Source organism: Rhincodon typus, chromosome 5, assembly GCF_021869965.1.
Source record: "Rhincodon typus isolate 14 chromosome 5, sRhiTyp1.1, whole genome shotgun sequence".
Taxonomy (NCBI): domain Eukaryota; kingdom Metazoa; phylum Chordata; class Chondrichthyes; order Orectolobiformes; family Rhincodontidae; genus Rhincodon; species Rhincodon typus.
In genome coordinates, this window is record NC_063336.1 from 40,139,124 (window position 1) to 40,161,214 (window position 22,091).

The window sequence follows — 22,091 nt, forward strand, 5'->3', positions numbered from 1 at the left end:
TATTGCTTAAAACGCTTAACAGTAGAGTTCAGATCTCAATAATATCTTCAAGAAGATGGATGTACTCATTAGAATACAACAGGGATTTTCATTTTAAAATACTTAAATGCTTCACAGCTGACTTCACATCATAAATAACCTCAGTAAGCATAGATTAAATAATTAAAATGGAAATATGCAAAAAAAACCAAACTCTGCTCAGTTGTTCAGTTTGGTGCTAAAGGTCTCAAACAGCATTTAGGAAAGGGGTAAATAAATGATTGCAACCCCTGTAGGTTTTGCACTCGTCAACAATGCAATGCTGAAGGCTTCAGCAGAATCAGTATGTCTTGCCTGCTGCAGTATCTCTACAATTAATATTTCATTCGGATTAAGTTGTTACAATTCAGCCCAAAATTGCTATTGAATTGTTTTGGTTTTCCATATGCCTTGTTCTGAAGATGCAGATATTGTTCAAACAGGATTAAATTTGCAAGATGGATAGGGAAAGCACATTGACATACTAGTGTGTCAATACGAGGGCTAAAATAATCAAACTATTCCTAAAAATTAGGATCAGCTCTTTGTGGCCTACTCAATGAAAGTGACAATTATCTAGATACACCCTCCAAATTTCTGCAGTTGAAGCCAAGACTGCAGACCAAAATTAAATCAAAGTAACTGAACAATGTGTCTTGTGCAAGTATAATATCAGGTCACTAAGTGGAATTAAGTGTATTATTGCGCAGATAAACATTTAATAAGAAGTTTATACAGATGGAAATATGATTGACACCAGCCATAAGCCACCAGCATAACGTACAACTATTGCAATGAAGAGATAACAGACATTTTGATCTTGCATTGAAATCACAAATATTCAGAATGTACAGTAATTTTGCCACAGTGATCACCAATGAAAAATAGGCTACACTTTTCTCCGCAACCTAGATTACATTTAAGTAGCCAATATGGTGCTTTACATCTAAAAGAAATCTTTAGTTTCTACACTAGCTGGGTGCTCTGGCTTGGCAACAAAACCACTGCTACAATTCCGTAAACAATTTAGTGTCATCATTCTTTTTGTAAAGTAGAAGACATTTCAACCAACTTCAGTCTGCAACGAGTTTTCAGGTATCTTTGAGAAATACTGTTAACTTTCATTGATATTTTGTGTAAACATAAGAGAATCTTATGAATTTTCAAAAGAAATTTGAACTGTTGTGCAAAATACTCTAGTAAACGATAATTTGGTGTTAATCATGATCACAAACAAAAGGTCATGACCGTTCAACTTTGTTGCTTCTTGACACATGATGCATGATGACATCTTCCGAACAACAATCATGGTTCAATCCTTCGGTAGATTCTGTGCAAACTGATCAGATGCAAGTGCAAGATTTCAGTTTTCCCCAGGCAATCAGTGAATGGTTCACCTGGCAAAACTTCACAAATCATCATCACCAATTCCCTCAAAGGCATAGTTACCATGGAAGTCATTAGCACTGACGTCATTGGAGGAAGTTCCGATTCCCCGGATGCTAACAGAAGACAGTTTACTCTGCAAGATGATAGATGGAGTAAAAGATAAAAATTCAGTGAATAAAATGCTTCAGTTGACAAAAAACTAAATTTAAAATATTTACAACAATTGAAAATATTTTATGCTTGAACAAGTTAGTATTGTATTCACAATTTGATAAACTGAACTAGTGGATAATTTGTAAATTCGGTATTAAATGGATCAACACAGTATTACAAAGAACAAAGAAAATTACAGCACAGGAACAGGCCCTTTGGCCCTCCAAGCCTGCGCCAATCCAGATCCTCTATCTAAACCTGTCGCCTATTTTCCAAGGATCTGTATCCTTCTGCTCCCTGCCCATTCATGTATCTGTCTAGATACATCTTAAAAACGCTATCGTGCTGGCCTCTACCAACTCCGCTGGCAACGCGTTCCAGGCACCCACCACCCTCTGCGTAAAGAACTTACACGCATATCTCCCTTAAACTTTTGGCCTCTCACCTTGAAATCGTGACCCCTAGTAATGGAGTCCCCGACTCTGGGAAATAGCTTCTTGCTATCCACCCTGTCTATGCCTCTCATGATTTTGTAGACCTCAATCAGGTCCCCCCCTCAACCTCTGTCTTTCTAAAATAAATAATCCTAATCTACTCAACCTCTCTTCATAGCTAGCGCCCTCCATACCAGGCAACATCCTGGTGAACGTCCTTTGCACCCTCTCCAAAGCATCCACATCCTTTTGGTAATGTGGCACCAGAACTGTACGCAGTATTCCAAATGTGGTCGAACCAAAGTCCTATACAACTGTAACATGACCTGCCAACTCTTGTATTCAATACCCCATCCGATGAATGAAAGCATATTGTGTCATCTTCGTAAGACAGAACTTAATACTGCTGGAGAGTGACATGTTGTCAAAGCTTTTTGTTATTCAGTCACCAGGACAAATGCAAAAATGCCAAATTCCAGTGAAACTTATATCACAGGAGAAGACAGATACCGATAGGTGGCCAAGTTCTGGCTGAGATACTACAATGGTGAATGCAACAGAATTTTAGGCTCATCCCTCAGACTTTGAAAGACTTTGAATTTAGTTATACAGTATTTAGTTATACAGTATTTTCCATCAACCTACAAATAAGTTCTTAGGGAAAAGTCTAATTATCTTTCAAAAGTACCTATGAAACATAATCTTAACATTCTTTAAATGCATTTGTGATTTCAACTTTTGTAAAAAAATTCTCGTTAGGCAAATACGTCAAAGCTTGATTTCTATTATCTTTCTATTATCACCTGCATATCAAATTGTTTCACTTGGATTTTGAATACTTCTAATCAGGTGTCCCCATAACTTTGTGTTGGGAGAAGAATTTCAGCTTCCCAAATCTCTTCGCATTCCAGTAACTCACTCCTCTGCTCCTTCAGGATTGACAGTTTTCTCAAAACTATGGCACCCAGAGTTATACAGATCATCAGGATCGAGAAAGCTATGCACTCACAATGGTTCATGTGGCCCGGCCAGGTGGTTGAAGTTTCAGTAGGGCATTACTTTGGGAATAGTGATCACAATTCCGTAAGTTTTAGAATACTCATGGACAAAGATGAGAGTAGTCCTAAAAGAAGAGTGCTAAATTGGGGGAAGGCCAACAATAGCAAAATTTGGCAGGAATGTGAATTGGGACCAGCTGTTTGAGGGTAAATCCACATTTGATATGTGGGAGGCTTTTAAAAAGAGGTTGATTAGAGTGCAGGACAGACATGTCCCTGTGAAAATGAGGGATAGAAAGGGCAAGATTAGGGAACCATGGATGACAGGTGAAATTGAGAGACTAGCAAAGAGGAAAAAGGAAGCATAAGGTCGAGGCGACTGAAAACAGGCGAAGCTTTGGAAGAATATCGGGAAAGTAGGACCAATCTGAAACGAGGAATTAAGAGGGCTAAACAGGGTCATGAAATATCTTTAGCAAACAGGGTTAAGGAAAATCCCAAACCCTTTTATTCGTACACAAGGAGCAAAAGGGTAACTACAGAAAGGGTTGGCCCATTCAAGGACAAAGGAGGGAAGTTATGCCAGGAGTCAGAGAAAATCAGTGAGATTCTTAATGAGTACTTTGCGTCGGTATTCACCGAGGAGAGGGACATGATGGATGCTGAAGTTAGGGATAGATGTTTGATTACTCTAGGTCAAGTCAGCATAAGGAGGGGGAAGTGTTGGGTATTCTAAAAGGCGGACAGTGGACAAGTCCCCAGGTCTGGATGGGATCTATCCCAGGTTACTGAGGGAAGCGAGAGAAGAAATATCTGGGGCCTTAACAGATATCTTTGCAGCATCCTTGAGCACAGGTGAGGTCCCGGAGGACAGGAGAATTGCTAATGTTGTCCCCTTGTTTAAGAAGGGTAGTAAGGATAATCCAAGTAATTATAGACAGGTGAGCCTGACGTCAGTGGTGGGGAAGCTGCTGGAGAAGACACTGAGGGATAGGATCTATTTAAATTTGGAAGAAAATGGGCTTATTAGTGATAGGCAGCATGGCTTTGTGTAGGAAAGGTCATGTCTTACCAACTTGATAGAATTCTTTGAGGTGACAAAATTGATAGATGAGGGAAGGGCTGTAGATGTCATATACATGGACTTCAGTAAGGCGTTTGATAAGGTTCCCCATGGTAGGCTGATGGAGAAAGTGAAGTCGCATGGGGTCCAGGGTGTACGAGCTGGATGGATATAGAAAACTGGCTGGGCAACAGGAGACAGAGAGTTGTAGTGGAAGGGAGTTTCTCAAAATGGAGAACTGTGAACCAGTGGTGATCCACAGGGATCCGTGTTGGGACCACTGTTGTTTGTGACATACATAAATGATCTGGAGGAAGGTATAGATAATCTGATTAGCAAGTTTGCAGATTACACTAAGATTGGTGGAGTAGCAGATAGTGAAGGGGACTGTCGGAGAATGCAGCAGAATATAGATAGATTGGAGAGTTGGGCGGAGAAATGGCAGATGGAGTTCAATCCAGGCAAATGCGAGGCGATGCATTTTGGAAGATCCAATTTAAGAGCGAACTATACGGTAAATGGAAAAGCCCTGGGGAAAATTGATGCACAGAAAGATCTGGGTGTTCAGGTCCATTGTACCCTGAAGGTGGCAACGCAGGTCGACAGAGTGGTCAAGAAGGCATACAGCATGCTTTCATTCATCGGATGGGGTATTGAATACAAGAGTTGGCAGGTCATGTTACAGTTGTATAGGACTTTGGTTCGACCACATTTGAAATACTGCATACAGTTCTGGTCGCCACATTACCAAAAGGATGTGGATGCTTTGGAAATGGTGCAGAGGAGGTTCACCAGGATGTTGCCTAGTATGGAGGGAGCTAGCTATGAAGAGAGGTTGAATAGATTAGGATTATTTACATTAGAAAGATGGAGGTTGAGGGGGGACCTGACTGAGGTGTACAAAATCATGACAGGTATAGACAGGGTGGACAGCAAGAAGCTATTTCCCAGAGTGGGGGAACTCAATTACTAAGGGTCATGACTTCAAGGTGAGAGGGGAAAAGTTTAAGGGAGATATGCGTGAGAAGTTCTTGACGCAGAGGGTGGTGGGTGACTGGAATGTGTTGCCAGCGGTGGTGGTAGAGGCGGGCACGATAGTGTCATTTAAGATGTATCTAGACAGATACATGAATGGGCAGGGAGCAGAGGGACACAGATCCTTGGAAAATAGGTTTAGATAGAGGATCTGGATACGGCGCAGGCTTGGAGGGCCGAAGGGCCTGTTTCTGTGCTGTAATTTTCTTTGTTCTTTGTTCTCATCCTGCCTCAGTTTTTTTATAGTCAATTTTAGCACGGAAACAGGCCCTTGGTCCAGCTCGTCCATGCTGACCAGACATCCCAATCTGACCTAGTCCCATTTTCAAGCATTTGGCCCATTCCCCTGTAAACCATTCCTATTTATGTACTCATCCAGATACCTTTTAAAAGGTAACTGTACCCAACTCCACCACAGTGTGAAAAAGTTACCCCTCAAGTCCCTTTTAAATCTTCCCCCCACCTCACCTTAAACCTATGCCCTCTAGTTTTAAGACTCCTATCCTGGGGAAAAGAACTTGGCTATTTACCCTACATACACCTTCATGATTTTATAAACCTCTATAAGCTAACCCCCAAGCCTCTGAAACTAATCGGGAAAACAGCCCCAGCCTATTCAGCCTATCCCTTTTGCCTAAACCTTCCAAGCCCTGATAACACCCTTGCAAATCTTTTCTGAACCTTTTCAAGTTTAACAACATCTTTCCTATAGCAGGGAGGCCAGAAGAGAATGCAGTACTTTAAAAGTTGCTTTACCAATACCCTGGTAGCTGCAACATGACATCCTAACTCCTTTATTTAATGCACTGAACTATGAAGGCGAGCATGCCAAACACTTTCTTACCACCCTGTCTACCTCAGACTTCACTTTCAAGGAACTACGCATCTGCACCCTTAGGTCTCTGCCTTCGGCAACACTTCCCAGGACCTTACTATTAACTGTGCAAGTCCTGCCCCGATTTGCCTTACCGAAATGCAACACCTCACATTTATCTAAGTTAAACTCGGTATGACACCTTCAGCCCATCTGATCAAGGTTCTGTTGTACACGGAGGTAACCTTCTTCGCTATCCACTACACCACTAATTTTCATCAATCGTGGTTATTAATGCAGAAAAATATCCAAGGAGCTAACTTTTCCTTTGTCTTAAATATTCTAAAAAAACAGCATGCTCTGGAAAGTACAGCAATTCTTTTGATGAGTGGAGTAACTACAATCTGAAACGTAACATGTAATTCACCACATCTCAATACATTTGCCTTTTGAATATTAACCAATAGGTAATGTCTACATTACAGTCAAATTACATGGAAAAGTAGCACACGCTAAAGATAGTTCATGTTTATAATGTACTCTCAAGCAGCACCAGCCATACTGATGGTTATCTAAACCTTTTACATTAAGTTGAAAGAACACTGCTTAGACATCATTAGACCTAAGGTAGTAGCAGACCAACACTCAGTCTGCAAATTAAATGTCCCTTTTCAGGTCAGCTTGAATAATTTTACTCACTGAGAGCTTGACAATAGGTTCTCTGTTTGAATCAGGAGAATCCTAAAGAAATTAAAAAACAGTTAAACGAATGGCAACAAACAGTGAGCTTAAAGAAGTTCTTTGAACAGCAATTAATTTCATCATTTACTTCAAGGAAATACTAACAAAATCCAGAAATCATTGCTACAGTGACAACTGATGCTTTTTCAATTTTTTTTGCAAGGTCAGTAAATGAAATATATCAATTATATTGCTGCTGTAAATTGTATTTAAGGTGAGATGGTTACGTCAATTAGGTCAAAAATCAATTTGTAAGATTAATATGAAACACCGTAGTTACGCAGTTACTTTGTACTCTAAGCGAGATCACAAGTTATATTGCTATTTATTTTACGTAGTTCCAGTCATATACTTTTTTTTTGTAGTTTTCCTTCCTGGGCACAAGTATTGCTGGTAAAGGCTATATTTATTGCTCATCCACAACTGTTCACAAAGGTGGTGGTTGGCCCCCTTCTTCAACAGCTGTATTCAATGAAGACCAAGAGAGACAGGATCAGAAATAGGCTGTTCAGCCTTGTGAGTCTGCTCTGCCATTCAATTAGATCATGGCTGATCTGATAATCCCTAACTCCACTTTCTTGCCTTATCCTCATAACCTTTGAATCCCTTAATGATTACAAATCCATGTCTCTTAGTCTGGAATATTCTTAATAACCAAGCCTTTGCAGGAAAGAATTCCACAGATTCACTACCCTCAGAAGAAATTCATCATCTGAGCCTTAAATGGGTGATCCTTTATTGAGAGATTATGCAAATGGTTCTAGGCTCTCCAAGTGGGAAGAAACTCTCGCCACTTACCCTGTCAATTCACCCGAGAATCTTAGATTTACTCAAATGGATTCTACATCTTTGTCTTTCAATACAAAATTACTTCTTACAAATAAAGTAAAAATGAGATCAGAACATTAAGAATGCTGCATTACCTTCTTTCACTTTTTGCCTATACCTTCTAAATGTCTTTAAATAGTCTGTCACACTTCGTCACTCTGTGGCAAAGTCTCCATAATAGCAATTAAAATTTACCCATTTACCCATTATTTTCCCAGGCTGAAATGTATTCATTCCTTTGTCTGCAAAACACTCTCTCTTTTTTTGGGCTCCATCTCCACCTACTGTTTACTCCTTACCCCTCCCTCTGCTCCTTCTTTAGCATATATACCAATCTTTTCCCAGCTACAATTAGTTCTGAAGTGTCATCACTGGACCCGAAATGATAGTTATGCTTTCTCTCCAAAGATGCCGCCAGACCTGCTGAGTTTTATTTTTCTTCCCCCAGCAGTGTGCTTTTGACTTCTAGCATCCACAGTTCTTTGGTTTTTTTAAATTTAACAGAACTACTTTTGATGCCTATGACGCAGCAAGCAGCTTTGTATGCACATGACATAGAATGAAAGTCACAAGATGATCACAATACAAAGCCCCAATTTCATCATCAGCCTTTTGCATTGTAGATGGTGAATTCCAAGATATACAAGGGAGTTCTTAAATCCTCGACATGGCAGCAAAAAGACACTTCTTTTTACTCAATTTACTGAGTAGTAAACAAAACTGCAAAGAAGAATGTTCTAACCAGGAGTGGAGGAGATTTCACAGCTTGCTGGCTGTCGGACCGACGTAACGCACCATTCAGGCGCTTCTTTAGCATCTAAAATTTGAAGAAAACAGAAAACATTCCAAATTTAAACATGGTTCATTCTGACTGAACACATTCCATTTGTCTACATCTGAAACAAACTGAGGATTTGACTGACACCCCCAAGGAAGCAATAATTGTTTGTGGATTAGAAGAAAGTTTACAGTGGTGCTTCATGGGGTTGACATGACGACTCCTGTACTTTCTGATGTATGTTAATAACCTACACCTTAGCACATAGGATAATTTCAAAATTTGTGGATGATACAAAACTTGCCAGTTGTGTTGGTGACAAGGTCAATCTGGAACTTCAAAAGAATTGAGCAAAAAGTGACAGATGCATTTTTTTGCAAAGGAGTATGAAGTGATTCAATTTGGTAGGAAGAATGTCAAGAATGTGAAATAGATGGTACAATTCAAAAGAGGGTGCAGGAGTAATGAAACTGGCTGCTAAGTGCATGAATTATTGAAGGTGGTGAGGCAGATTGAGAGAGTGCTTAATAAAACATGCACCATTAATGGTGGCTGAAAATACAAAAGCTGGGAAGTTATGCTAAACCTGGAGACACCAATTTGGCCTCAATTGGTGCATCAGTCCCAGCTCTGGGTACCATACTTTAAAATTGGAAAAGCGGTGTATGCAGAGGAGATTCACAACAGTAGTCCCAGGGATGAGGAACTTGAATTATGTACATCGAATAAAGATGATGAGAATGGTTTCCTTGGAGCAGAGGGAGCTGGGAGGAGATATGATAACTATTCAGAAGCATGAGGAGCTGGAGAAACTGTTCACATTGATGGAAGGATTGGGAATAAGTGGGCACGGATTTATGGTAATTGGCAAAAACAGGACTCGTGACAAGAGGAAAGCTTTTTCACTCAGAGCAGTGGAGGCAGATTCAAAACATTCAACAGGAAATTGGTTTATGATCTGAAGAGGAAGAATGTGCAGGGCTACAGGGAGAACATGAGTGGCATTAGGTCAACTGCTCTCTTAAGAGCCCAGCACAGACTTGGGGCAAGTGGCTTTTCCTATGCTGTCCACTTTGTGATCTACCAGCTTAAACCTGGACTTTGACTCCCACTGCTGTTACATAAAGGATACACTAATTGAGTCACCACTACTTTTTCAGCACTGCCTTCCAAACAAAGCGGGTGGCCACGGATACCCGCATATGCCTGCCTCTTTGTAGGTTACGTGGAACAATCCCTCTTCCGTAGCTACTCTGGCCCTAAAGCCCACCTCTGTATCGGCGCCGCCTCGTGTTCCCACGAGGAGCTCGAACAGTTCATCCACTTCACCAACACCTTCCACCCCAACCTTAAGTTCACCTGGACCATCTCTGATACCTCTCTCTCCTTCCTGGACCTCTGTTTCCATCTCTGGCAACCACCTGGAAACCGATATCCATTTCAAGCCCATCGACTCCCACAGCTACCTAGAATACACCTCCTCCCACCCACCTTCGTGCAAAAAATGCCATCCCCTATTCCCAATTCCTTCGCCTCCGCCGCATCTGCTCCCAGGATGAGACATTCCACTCCCGTACATCTCGGATGTCCTCATTTTTCAAGGACCAGAACATCCCCCCCTCAGTGGTCAAGAACACCCTCGACAGTGTCTCCCGCATTTCCTGCAACTCATCCCTCACACCCCCTCCCCGCAATAACAACCAAAACGGAATCCCCCTTGTCCTCACGTACCACCCCACCAACCTCCGGATCCAACGCATCATCCTCCGACACTTCCGCTATCTGCAATCTGACCCCACCAGCAAAGACATTTTTCCCTCCCCACCCTTGTCTGCTTTCCGGAGGGACCACTCTCTCCGTGCCTCCCTTGTCCGCTCCACACTCCCCTCCAGCCCCACCACACCCGGCACTTTTCCCTGCAACCACAGGAAGTGCTACCCCTGCCCCTACACCTCCCCTGTCACCCCCATCCCAGGCTCCAAGAAGACCTTCCACATCAAGCAGATGTTCACCTGCACATCTGCTAATGTGGTATACTGTATCCGCTGTTCCAGACGTGGCCTCCTCTGCATCAGGGAAAGTAAGCCAAGGCTTGGGGACCACTTTGCGGAACACCTACATTCGGTTAGCACTAAACAACTGCACCTCCCAGTCGCGAACCATTTCAACTCCCCCCTCCCAGTCCGTTGACGACATGTCCATCCTGGGCCTCCTGCAGTGCCACAATGATGCCACCCGAAGGTTGCAGGAATAGCACCTCATATTCCGCTTGGGAACCCTGCAGCCCAATGGTATCAATGTGGACTTCACAAGCTTCAAAATCTCCCCTCCCCCTACCACATCCCAAAACCAGCCCAGCTTGTCCCCGCCTCCCTAACTTGTCCCTCCTCCCACCTCAAGACCCACCCCCATCTCCTACCTACTAGGCTCATCCCACCCCCTTGACCTGTCCGTCCTCCCTGGACTGACCTATCCCCTCCCTAACTCCCCATCTACACTCACATTTATTGGCTCCACCCCCACTTCTTTGACCTGTGTCTCCTCTCCACCTATCTTCTCCTTTATCCATCTGCTAACAGCCTCCCCCTCGCTCCGTATTTATTTCAGAATCCCCTTCCCCTCCCCCATTTCTGAAGGAGGGTCTAGGCCTGAAACGTCAGCTTTCCTGCTCCTCTGATGCTGCTTGGCCTACTGTGTTCATCCAGCTCTACACCTTGTTATCTCAGATTCTCCAGGATCTGCAGTTCCTACTATCTCTGAAACAGTATACGTGCTGCACATTTTCCATTAGGCATGAGACATGACATCCTACACTAGGCTTGTGGGATAGACTCTTGCTTAAACTTTATACAGGCATCTGACCTAAGAAACCTAAAAATAAAAAATATTAGTTTACCTTCTTTATATTGCCACCTGATTTCTTCACCATTAGCTCATCCACCATTGCTTGTAAAGAAATACTCATCATTATTGCCTGATAAAAAAAACAAAAACAAATCAGAACAAATTTCAACCCTCAGCAGCATACTGAATCAATGCATTTACTATTGTATTTTTATATTGTTACATGATGTTTAGGATAGCAAACACTGGAACATTACTGTGTTGTGTCACATAGTTTTGAAGTGCTGCCATTAAAGTTCGATAACATTACAGCTCAAAGTGCAGACTGCTGATGGGACCCGGCAGGAGCCTAAAAGGGAGAAAAGTTTAGAGAACAGAGGATCTGAATGGCCCTGGACACTGCATAAAAGTGCAAGTCAATATTGGCTAGGCCTACATGAAAAAAAAACTGTCTTTAAAGGCAGTGCTGAATTTGAGAAAGAAAAAGTCAAAACACCAAATTCATGGAAATTAGAAATACGGTTACTAGCTTTCCGGGTTGCTGAAGCAACAACAGATTCATCTATACAGAAAATAATGGTGTTAATGTTTTGAATGCAATGACCCTTCGTCAGTGCTGACTTGATATGTTAAATATTTTCTTTTTAGATACTGCCAGACCTGAATTTCTGTTTTTGTTTTAGCTCTTCAGCGTCCACAGTTCTTTGTTTTGTTATAATTCTATCAACGTTACTTTAAGTAAGTCATGTTGCCTGGCAAATAAGGAACATCTGCAAATGTCACCAAAAAAAATTACATTCTGCCTCAGTTATAAATAAGTCTGGATAAACAAAGTTGGACAACTATTCACGATCTGTCCTTCATGGCCTATTGAACCCTATTAGGCCACTAGTACTTGACATTTATCTACTTAAACATGTGCCTTGAGTCAATCAACTGATAAAAAGGCTCAATGAAAACCGAAAGACCTGTGGATGCTGTAAATCAGGAACAAAAACAGACGTTGCTGGAAAAGCTCAGCAGGTTTGGCAGCTTTCTGTGAAGGAAAAAGTCAGGGTTAATGTTTCAGGTCGGTGACCCTTCCTGAGAACTGGAGTTTTTCTTCACAGATGCTGCCCGACCTGCTGAGCTTTTCTAGCAACTTCCATTTTTGTTCATGATAATGGCTCACCTTGATTACTCAAACAAGAAAGCAGGTAGAACTTGGATCAGACTAAGCGCAAAAGCAATTGTGCTTTTGACAACCTCACTAAATTATTTGGAAATTAAAGTAAGATCTTAGAAGACAGATATCAAAACTTCAAAAAGTCAAAAGAGATAAGAATAAAAAAATTACACCAAATCTAGTTTATTTCAAAGGCACTAAACGTTTGAATTTTAACAGTGTTAAGAGGACTTCAGATGCAAAAATAACAACAGCAAAAACATATTTGCAAGTTTGGTTGACTGCACAAAAGGATGGAAGAAAAGAAATGTAATGACAATAAAGATGATTAACCCCACAATTCATCTCAGAGATATTCCTGATGGAGACAGATGACCAAACTCTAAAACCATTAACCTCAAGCATAAGCTTACACATTAGTTACTCGCACCAGGAGATGGCTTTATTGTTAAAGATGTTGACGTATAAAAGATTTTAACTGCAAACGTAATTTTGCTAACTTGATTAGAGATTTGATAGAAATGTTAAAAATGAGGGATATAGGCAGAGTAACTAGAGAAGATTGACGGAAAGGTCAAGAATCAGACGATAGCAAGATAAGGCGAATGGCAAAAACAACAACAGGAACACAATTTTTTTTGAATGCAAGTGTTTACCATCGTTAATGCACTGCCTGAGACCCGAGTATGGCAGAAGCAGACTCCATTACTATCAGAAGGAATTGCATGAGCCACCCGATCAGAAAAAAAACCTTGCAGTATATAGGAAGAGAGTAGGACAGCGAAGCTATGAGTTGCTTTTACAAACAGCCAGCATGGATGGCACCTGCTAAACTGGTTCCTTCCATGATGTAACTGTTCGACGAAAAATGATGAGTATTCAGTAAAATTATTATGAGGCAAATTCTGATTGAGATACTGCACATACTTAAATTATGCCATGTTTATTATGTTTTAAACTGGCCAGTTGTTTGGAAATTTCCAAACGGCTGCATTATTCATGCTTTTTTGAGCCATTAGCAACGTTAATGCATGAATTTTTGTATTTTGAAGTTTTTGTAAACTTCAACATCACTATCTCACTCACAATTGCATCATGCTTTTGTAGTGAATAGTTGGCTTATGTTAAATTAAGGCCTTTTCTTAAGCTTTAAAGATCAAAGATAAATTTTCAGCCAATTAATGTAGAATTAAAGCAAAATAAATCAAACATTTATTGATACTTTTAAATTAATATCCTTTGTATTAATTATGACTCAAATTTTCTAGCATTATGATGGATCTAGAAAGGAGGGGTGGCAATTAAAGAAACAAAAATCATTTAGCCAACACAAAGTACTGGGACAACTTAAACACTTATGGACAGAAAAAAATTCTACTAGTGTTTAAACTTCAGTAATTGTTAAAATTGAACAAGTTAACAGTATGAATGATTTCTGTAACACATTCAGTATGACCCCAGTATTGTTCTTCCCAAATTTACTCCGCACTAACTATAGTGACCAAGATACCCCAAAAACATAGCCATGGCAGATGTTAAGCTAATGACCTGTAATTTCTTTTCTTGCTCCTTTAGTTGAACAGATAAGTTACATTCAATATTTTCCAATCTAAAGGAACCTTCCCGAACCAAGACTGTTTCATCAAATTAAAACGGAATGCATCAATTATTTCACTAACCACTTATGATCTCAAATGAAACCGATCAGGACTTAGCAACTTGTCAGCCTGCTATTCCATGTGTTTGCTCAGTTCCACTTCCTGGTGACTGTGATTTTCTTCAGTTCCTTTCTCCCACTGCCTTCAGTTATTTCTGGGATGCCATTTGTATGTACTACAGTCGATCTCCATCTCCCTACTTTCCGTCAATTCCTTTCTATAGGACCAATCTCATTTAATTAACTCCTCTTTTAAATATCTATAGAAAATCTTCTAATTATTTTATATTTCTAGCAATTTTCTCTCGTGCTCCAACTTAGCTGAGGCATCACATCAGCCGTGACCTTATTGAATGAAGGAAGGGCCAAATGGCCTACTTCTGCTCACAATTTATATGTTTGGATTCATACAAACATTTTTTTGATGCTTTGCCACCAACGAAAGCTATTACACTTCACTTAAAACAGATCCAAATTCAACCATCACTATTTTTAACATGACGAGATTCACAAATGAACAAAAACTGAAAGAACTGTGGATGCTGCAAATCAGGAATAAAAACAAAAAGTTGCTGGAAAAGCTCAGCAGATCCGGCAGCATCTGTGAAGGAAAAAACAGTTACCATTTTAGGCCCGGTGACCTGAAATGTTAACTGGTTTTTTCCTTCACAGAGGCTGCCAAGCCTGCAGAGCTTTTCCAGTGACTTCGTTTTTGTTCACAAATGAACGTTAACCTCGAAGACCCTGCTAAGTAAAAGTGGATACTTATTTCAGGAGTTCTGTGATTCAGTCATTCTAGCATTGTCAAAGTGAACAGCTCACTTATTTTGTTATTAAGGCACCATAAGTACAATATTTTAATGTTCAAAATCAATAATATGCCTCACCTGGGGGCTAGAAATGGTCACCCACTGGAGTCGGTCTTTGCTCATCAAATACTCAAAAGCCAATTCCAATTTGGTCTCTGTTTTTCCTGGGATGTTTGCAGTGCCATTTGTTAGTGGAATTTGCTAGTGTTTAAAATAAAATAATTAAATGTACAAGCATGTGAAAACAAATCTGACTTTAGTTCAACATTTTGATTATCAAGAAAATAAATTCATAGTTTCTGCAGCAATTAAAATGACAGTAATCTTAAATTTAATACAAGCAACTCTCGCTCAAAATCGAGAGAAGAATTTAACGCCTAATTTTAACTTTTTTTTTTGAAGAAGTTGAGAACATTCTGTGGAGAGTTTTTTTTAGAAGTAAAAGGGACAGTAAGGTGTTTAAAAACCTTCTGTAATACTTACTGAGGAAGTAACACGCCAGCATCTCATGCGTGTGACCTTGAAGCTACCTTCTTTGATTTGGTCATTGGGTAACTTGACATGAAAATTTAGTTCATTATTACCGGCGCTGACTATTACATGACATTCTTTCTCTGGAAAATCAGTGATGCAAGGGTCAAACTTGATATATCCATAATACTTCAGCGTTTGAGCCAGGCTGATAAACTGCACAAAAGCACAAATATTTACATCTTTACAGCTGGTACCTTTAAAAAGGTGACAAAATCCTTTGCTAATATGGAAAATAAAATGATGCACACTAAAAAAAAAAAAGACTAAAAATACTGCTTCTTTACATCAGGAAAGCAGGAGTCTAGAGCACGGTGACACTAATTTTTTTTTTTTTAAACACACCACAAAGGAAGAAAAAACACATCTATCTTGCCTTATATTCCCTCAGGATTTTTCAAAACATTCTGTGGCCAAGGAAGTACTTTTGACACTGTGCTAATATAGGAATTACAAGCAATGCAAGTAAAGCAAGGCTAACAAACAGCAATGAAATAAACAGCTGGATTATTTTGTAAAGTGCTGATTAAGAGATAAATACTACCTTAGTCATTGGGAAAACAGAACAGGTTTAAAAGAAGCCTCCTCTTAAGGACGACTAGAATACGAAAAGATGCACATTATGCTGCAGTTGTATAAAGCTCCAGTTACATAGTTTCTGGAATACATCATTCAGTTCTAGCTATTACACTTTGCAAGTATCTATACATTTCAGACGTGTTCACCAGTTTTGAAGGAAGAACAGCACAGACTCTCCAGAAAGACAGCAACATTAAACGGCTGAATCATGAAGACAGTTGCACAGCTCACGTTCTATTATTCGGAGTACAAAATATTATGGCGTGATCTAAATGAGATGTCCATATAAACAAAGCATTCAATAGAATAGCTAGAAAGAATATAGTTCCTTCGGGCCCATGTGCAGAAAAGTTGGGTGTAAACTTAAAATTAGAACTAGACAGATCAAATTCCCTCTAAGCTGCTTGGCTGTGCAGCTTGATGATCCATGCACACTGCTGTGCTGCTACCTTCATTTCCAGTTTAAACAGCCACTGCCACACACAGACCTTGGGAGGTCCACACAGCAGCTGGGAAAATTAAAGGGAACGTAGGTCAAGGAAATATTGGGGGAGTATTATTTCACAGAAAGGGTAGTGGAGCTTTAGAACACTCAAAAACCTGCTGAAGCTAGGTCAATCAGAAATGTAAACTACGGATTGGGATGGGGATGAAAGACAACTGATAAAGGTTGTGTCTCAGAGAAATCATCCATGATCTGATTGCACGGTTGAAAAGTCTCAAAGGGTGCTGAATTGCTTACCTCTGTTCTAATGAGCACTCATCTTGTCATCCACTACTGGAGTGAGGTTTTTTTGCATCTATCAGAGGAAATAGGCAGGACTACAGTTTAATGTAATTGCATTTAAAGTGGGAAGGGAATATCAATGTCCACCACGAAGAGTGGCTTGGCAGCACTAATCGAGCCCTAGTTCTTCTTTAACAAATCCGCCAGCAGTGCCACCATGCTATTAAAGTTTGGCACAAATTTTCTGTAGAACCTGCTCAGTCCCAAAAAATCTTAGCACTTCTTTCTTCGAGGATGGTCTTGGAAATTCCTCGATGGCCTGGTCTTCACATTCCTTGGTGTCATCCATCCATGTTCGATGCGTCCTAAGAATGTCACTTGCGCCTTCACAAAATCTACCTTTGCCAAATTTATCATCAATTTCACCTTTCGTAGTCTCTCAAAAAGTTCTGCCAAATGCATCCTGTGTTCTTTCGGCGAATAGCTGAAGATTACTAAGTCATCTACAAAAAGACGGCACAATCAGTCAGTCCTGACGCCTCTGTTCATAAAGGTGGCTGGTGCGTTCTTCATTCCAAAGGGCATTACTCTAAATTGGTATAGGCCATTTGGGGTTACAAAAGCAGAAACTTCTTTCGTTCTCTCTGACAAAGGTACTGGCCAGTAACCACAAAGTACGCCCAACTTTGTGATGTAAGTGGTTTGGCCTACTTTTTCCACACAGTCCTCCAGCCTTTGAAAGAGCTATGAGTTGGATTTAGTCACAGTGTTGATGTTCCGATAATCTACGCAGAATCGTTGAGGACCATCAGGTTTAAGAACAAAGAAAATTACAGCACAGGAACAGGCCCTTTGGCCCTCCAAGCCTGAGCCTCTATACAGATCCTCTATCTAAACCTGTCGCCTATTTTCCAAGGATCTGTATCCCTCTGCTCCCTGCCCATTCATGTATCTGTCTAGATACATCTTAAATGACGCTATCGCGCCTGTCTCTACCACCTCCGCTGGCAACGCATTCCAGCCACCCACCACCCTCTGCGTAAAGAACTTTCCACGCATATCTCCCTTAAACTTTTCCCCTCTCACCTTGAAATCGTGACCCCTAGTAATTGAGGCCCCCACTCTGGGAAAAAGCTTGTTGCTATCCACCCTGTCTATACCTCTCATGATTTTGTAGACCTCAATCAGGTCCCCCCACCTTGATCTCCGTCTTTCTAATGTAAGTAATCCTAATCTACACAACCTCTCTTCATAGCTAGCTAGGAAGATGATCAGCAAACTCCATTTGCTTTGACTCAGCTCGATGATGTCTTCTTGGAGTATCGCTTCCACTTACTTCTGTACCTGTGCTGCTTTGCGGATTAAGCCTGTAGTGGTGTTGTTTTATTCGAACAGCCTTCCCTAAGTCAGTCTCATGTATGATGGTATTAGTCCTCCCCATTCTATTTTTATGTATGTCCCCATAGTGCTGCATCAAGCCTTCCAATGCAATTCTCTGTTCCTGAGACTAGTAGCTTACTACCCTATCTCATTCTTTAAGGACTTCCTTATTATTCAGTTTATTCTGAGGCACATCAAAATCCACATCATCTGGATTTGATTCCCTGTCATATTAAGATTTCATCATGTTCATATAACACCCAATAATTTTTTTTTTCCTATCTGGCATCTTTACCAGATAATTCACCTGACTTAGCTTCTCAATCTGATAGGGGTCACTAAACCTTGGAGGCATCTCTACCACTGATAACGCCACCAATACTTTATCCCCATGGGCAAACATACGAGTTTTAGATTTGTTATCTGCTTCTTGCTTCATTATGTGCCGCACCACCTTCAAATGTTGTCCAGCTACTCTGTTTAATCTCTCTCTCAGCTCAGATGCATAATCCAACTGTGAAATCTCTGACTTCAGACCCGTCAACTTTTCCTTAATTTTAAAAGGCCCTCTTAGCATCCAAATATCAATTCAAATGTAGTCAACAGTTGTTTCATTTGGAGCATCTCCAATAGCAATATAAATGGGATACCCTTATCCCAATCAATTGGGTAATCCTGGCAATAAGCTGTCAGCATGGTCTTTTGGGTCTGGTGCCACCTTTTCAATGCTCCCTGGGATTCAGGATGGTATGCACTTGATTTAAAGTGTTGGATGCATAAGCTATCCATGACCTTCTCAAATAGTTTGGCAGTAAAACTGGAGCCTTAGTCTGACTGGATCTCCCTGGGTCCAACATAATGGGTAAAGAAAGCAAGCAACTCCTCCCCAACCTTCTTTGCCTTGACATTCCATAATGGAGTTGCCCCTGGAAATCTGGTAGACACATTCGTTATGGTTAGCAAACACTGGTTCCTACTTTTAGTTTTAGAGAGGAAACCTACACAATCAATCATAACCAGTGTGAAAAGTTCTTCAAAATGTGGGAGTTGGCATCAAAGGCGCTGGTTTTATTATTGTCTGTGGCTTTCCTACCATTTGACACATGACAGTGACCAGCAACATAATCTGGTGAACTTCCACCCATTTCTCCTCAGCACTAACCTGCCACGGTCTCTATTTCCATTTTAGGATTCTAACCTCAAGGTAAGAACATTCTAAAACACATTGATTCCTTTTCTGAGCAGGCTTTATGATAGAAATCTTTTGTCGTCTCATTTTTGTTGTAACTCCATTACTCTTTCAGAGCTAAACACCTCTGCTTGATCCTCTACTTGTTTGGGGTTTTCCTTTACCATTTCATCAACCAGGGTGTCAGCTAGCTGGACCTCAACTTCTTCGTCTTTCTCTTTGGTTTTCCCTTCTTACTTTAACTTATCATTGTGGGATCTTGTCACCACAGATTCTGGAAAAATTCCACGTTTTTTTTTAAAACTCCTCAGTTCCCTGGTTTTCTTTTGGCTTCTCCACTACCATGGGCATCACTTCAACCTTTGATCCAGCTAGGTTGTTTCCAAGAACAAACTGTATTCCTGGGACAGACACGCTTTCAGTCGCTCCCACTGTCACTTCCCCAGTCTTGGTTGAGCTTTCCAGCCTTATCTTACACAGGGGAACACTAAATCTCTCTCCATTTATTCCACAGATTATCACTCTCTCAGGTAACATTTCAGGAGTGCAAATACTTTCATCTCTTACTATTCGAGACTGACCAACTCCTGTATCTCAATATTTTAACTTCTTTACCTTCTTCCCCTGTTCTTCCTGCGTAAACCTTACCCACAGAGGTGAAGTCTTTGAAGAGATTGGACACTATTACTATCCGGCCCATGACTAGGCTGTGCACTCTCCTACAGTTCCTAGATTTCTCTTGGGATTTCCTTCATCATCTCAACTAATCCCATTGGTTTAGCCTCTTTTACCCCATCCTTTTACCCAGAGCCTCTTTCAATCCACCAGCACTGTGACTGTGTGTGTCCCCCTCCCACAGTGGAAACACCTGAGGCCTTTTGCTTCTTTTTCACCCTCTTTGGGTTACTTTTCCCATGTGATAAACTGTTCCCAGTGTGATCTACTTTTTGTTTTTCATCGAAGGATCTCCTTTTTCCCAGTTTCTATCCCTCATGGAATAAAATTGCTATGGTAAGCTAGATTTTGATTTATGCACTAATGCACATTCATTCGCCATTTCTGCAGATCTTCTCACTGTTTTAGCTTCCTGTTCCTCAAGTCTGATCCCTTTTGGAAGTTTTTAAAACTCCTCCAGCAGAATAATCTAAGATCCTCATATGTCTTTTCTATGTTCATGCTCTCATCCATCTATCGAAGTTGTTATGTTTAATTCTTTCAAATTCGACACAAGAATGACTTGGTTCCTCCTTATATTTCTGAACTGCTGTCTGTGTGTTTCTGGTACCAAAATAGCCTGCTTTACTACTTCATATTCTCTTGACACATGGTCTGACAGCACTGCAAACAACTCACTATCCCTATCAACCAACTTGGTCTGAATTAACATTACCCATGCAGTCTCTGGCCAGTTCATCCATTTAGTCACTCTCTCAAAGAAAAGGAAAATGGCTTCTCCATCTTTTCATAAAATTTTGGTAATGTTTTGACTTTTTTTAATACAGAGATCCAAGACATTAATCCCCAAGTCTGTTTAAATCTGCTGGGACCTTTCATAGCCCAAATCCGTTCAGATCCCACACATGATCAGGCCAGATCCTGGATCCGAGCTACCAATCTGTTGTAAAGGAGTGGTAAAGTTGAAGAAATCCATGATACTCACTTTACAAGCTACTAGTAACAATTTGTTTTACTAACTCTAACAGTGAACAAATCAACAGAACTACTAACAAACCGAACAATTCCCTCCTTAACTAACTATTCCCAAATGAAACAAAATTCTAATGGTATGCTGTTTCAATAAATATCAGTCCCACTTATATAAACCAAAGTAATAAGAAAGAAAATTAAACTTATTCTCTCAAAATTATAGCCAGGATATGTCTTCCTGAATGTTCTTAGCCTTCTCCGTCCTTTTCCATTCACAAACATTTTTTTCCGTCGGATGTGGGTCAGGAATATTAGCTAAGAGAGCCATTGTACCTTTATTTAGATGGTGCTACTCAAAGCTTAGAGATTTCTTAGAGCCAGATTTTCTCTCTTCAGATGGCAATTTGCTCTGGAACAGATTTTCAAGCGCCCTCTTCTTTTATACCCTTGATAACCTATTAATTTCTTAGAGTAGGAATTGGTTCTAGGTTGTCAAAATCAGATTTAAATTTAATTTGGTTTTGGCATCTAGGGCCTGGTTTAAATTTACTGGCTAAATTCAAAAACCTGTTGCCTTGGTAAAATGCTGCTTTGCCTGCTAACAGTACAGCCTTTTGATACAATGTTTCAATGTCAAGAACTCTGCACGTGTTGCTGACTGCAGACAAATTTTTTTTAAGGTTTGGAGATTGAAAACAATCTTTTAAAGGGACCACACACTCTTTCCCCCTATCATTTTACTAAAATTCTAACATCATGCCTTCGAGTCCACAAATGCTACACCCAACTTTGCAACACTGTGTTAAATGGGTAGACATTGAACAGATCCAACAACTCAAGATGGGGCACATACGAGGCACTGTGGGCTACCAGCAGCAGCATTGTACTCCAACAATCTTCAACCTCAATGATAGTGGGGTCTTTGCTAGACCATACTATCATTATCATCAAGCCAGGCGAACAACCCTGGTTCAACGGAAGGTGCAGAGTGCATGCCTGGAGCAGTGCCATGCATATAAAAATGAGATGCCAAGCCGAACCTACAAAACATAACTGCTTGCATGGGAAACAGCGTAAGCAGCAAGTGACACAATCAAGTGACTACAAAACCAACGAGTGAGGTCTTAGCTCTGCAGTCCTGGCCACATCTAGTCATGAGCAGTAGTGGTCAATTAAACAATTCACTAGAGGAGGCGCCTCCACAAGAATGCCCATCCTCAATAATGGAGTCCAGGATATCAGTGCAAAAGTTAAGACTCAGTCATAAGCAACAATTGTCAGCCAAAAGTGCTGAAAGGATGATCCATTTCGG

General features: G+C 40.6%; 1 protein-coding gene across 2 annotated transcripts in view; it reads right to left on the bottom strand.

Moving 5' to 3' along the window:
* Window positions 1-713: 713 nt before the first annotated feature.
* The window catches only part of snx17 (sorting nexin 17), an 80,820-nt gene continuing 59,442 nt past the window's right edge, over window positions 714-22,091 (bottom strand). The window contains exons 10-15 of one of the 2 annotated variants that reach the window (XM_048596630.1): window positions 15,210-15,413; window positions 14,805-14,927; window positions 11,148-11,225; window positions 8,216-8,290; window positions 6,604-6,645; window positions 714-1,540 (exon numbers count right to left, since the gene is read on the bottom strand). In XM_048596630.1, coding sequence (XP_048452587.1) covers window positions 1,427-1,540; window positions 6,604-6,645; window positions 8,216-8,290; window positions 11,148-11,225; window positions 14,805-14,927; window positions 15,210-15,413 — 636 coding nt within the window. In that variant the 3' untranslated portion in view covers window positions 714-1,426. The remainder of the gene's footprint in view (window positions 1,541-6,603; window positions 6,646-8,215; window positions 8,291-11,147; window positions 11,226-14,804; window positions 14,928-15,209; window positions 15,414-22,091) is intronic. The other variant, XM_048596631.1, reaches the window with a different exon arrangement.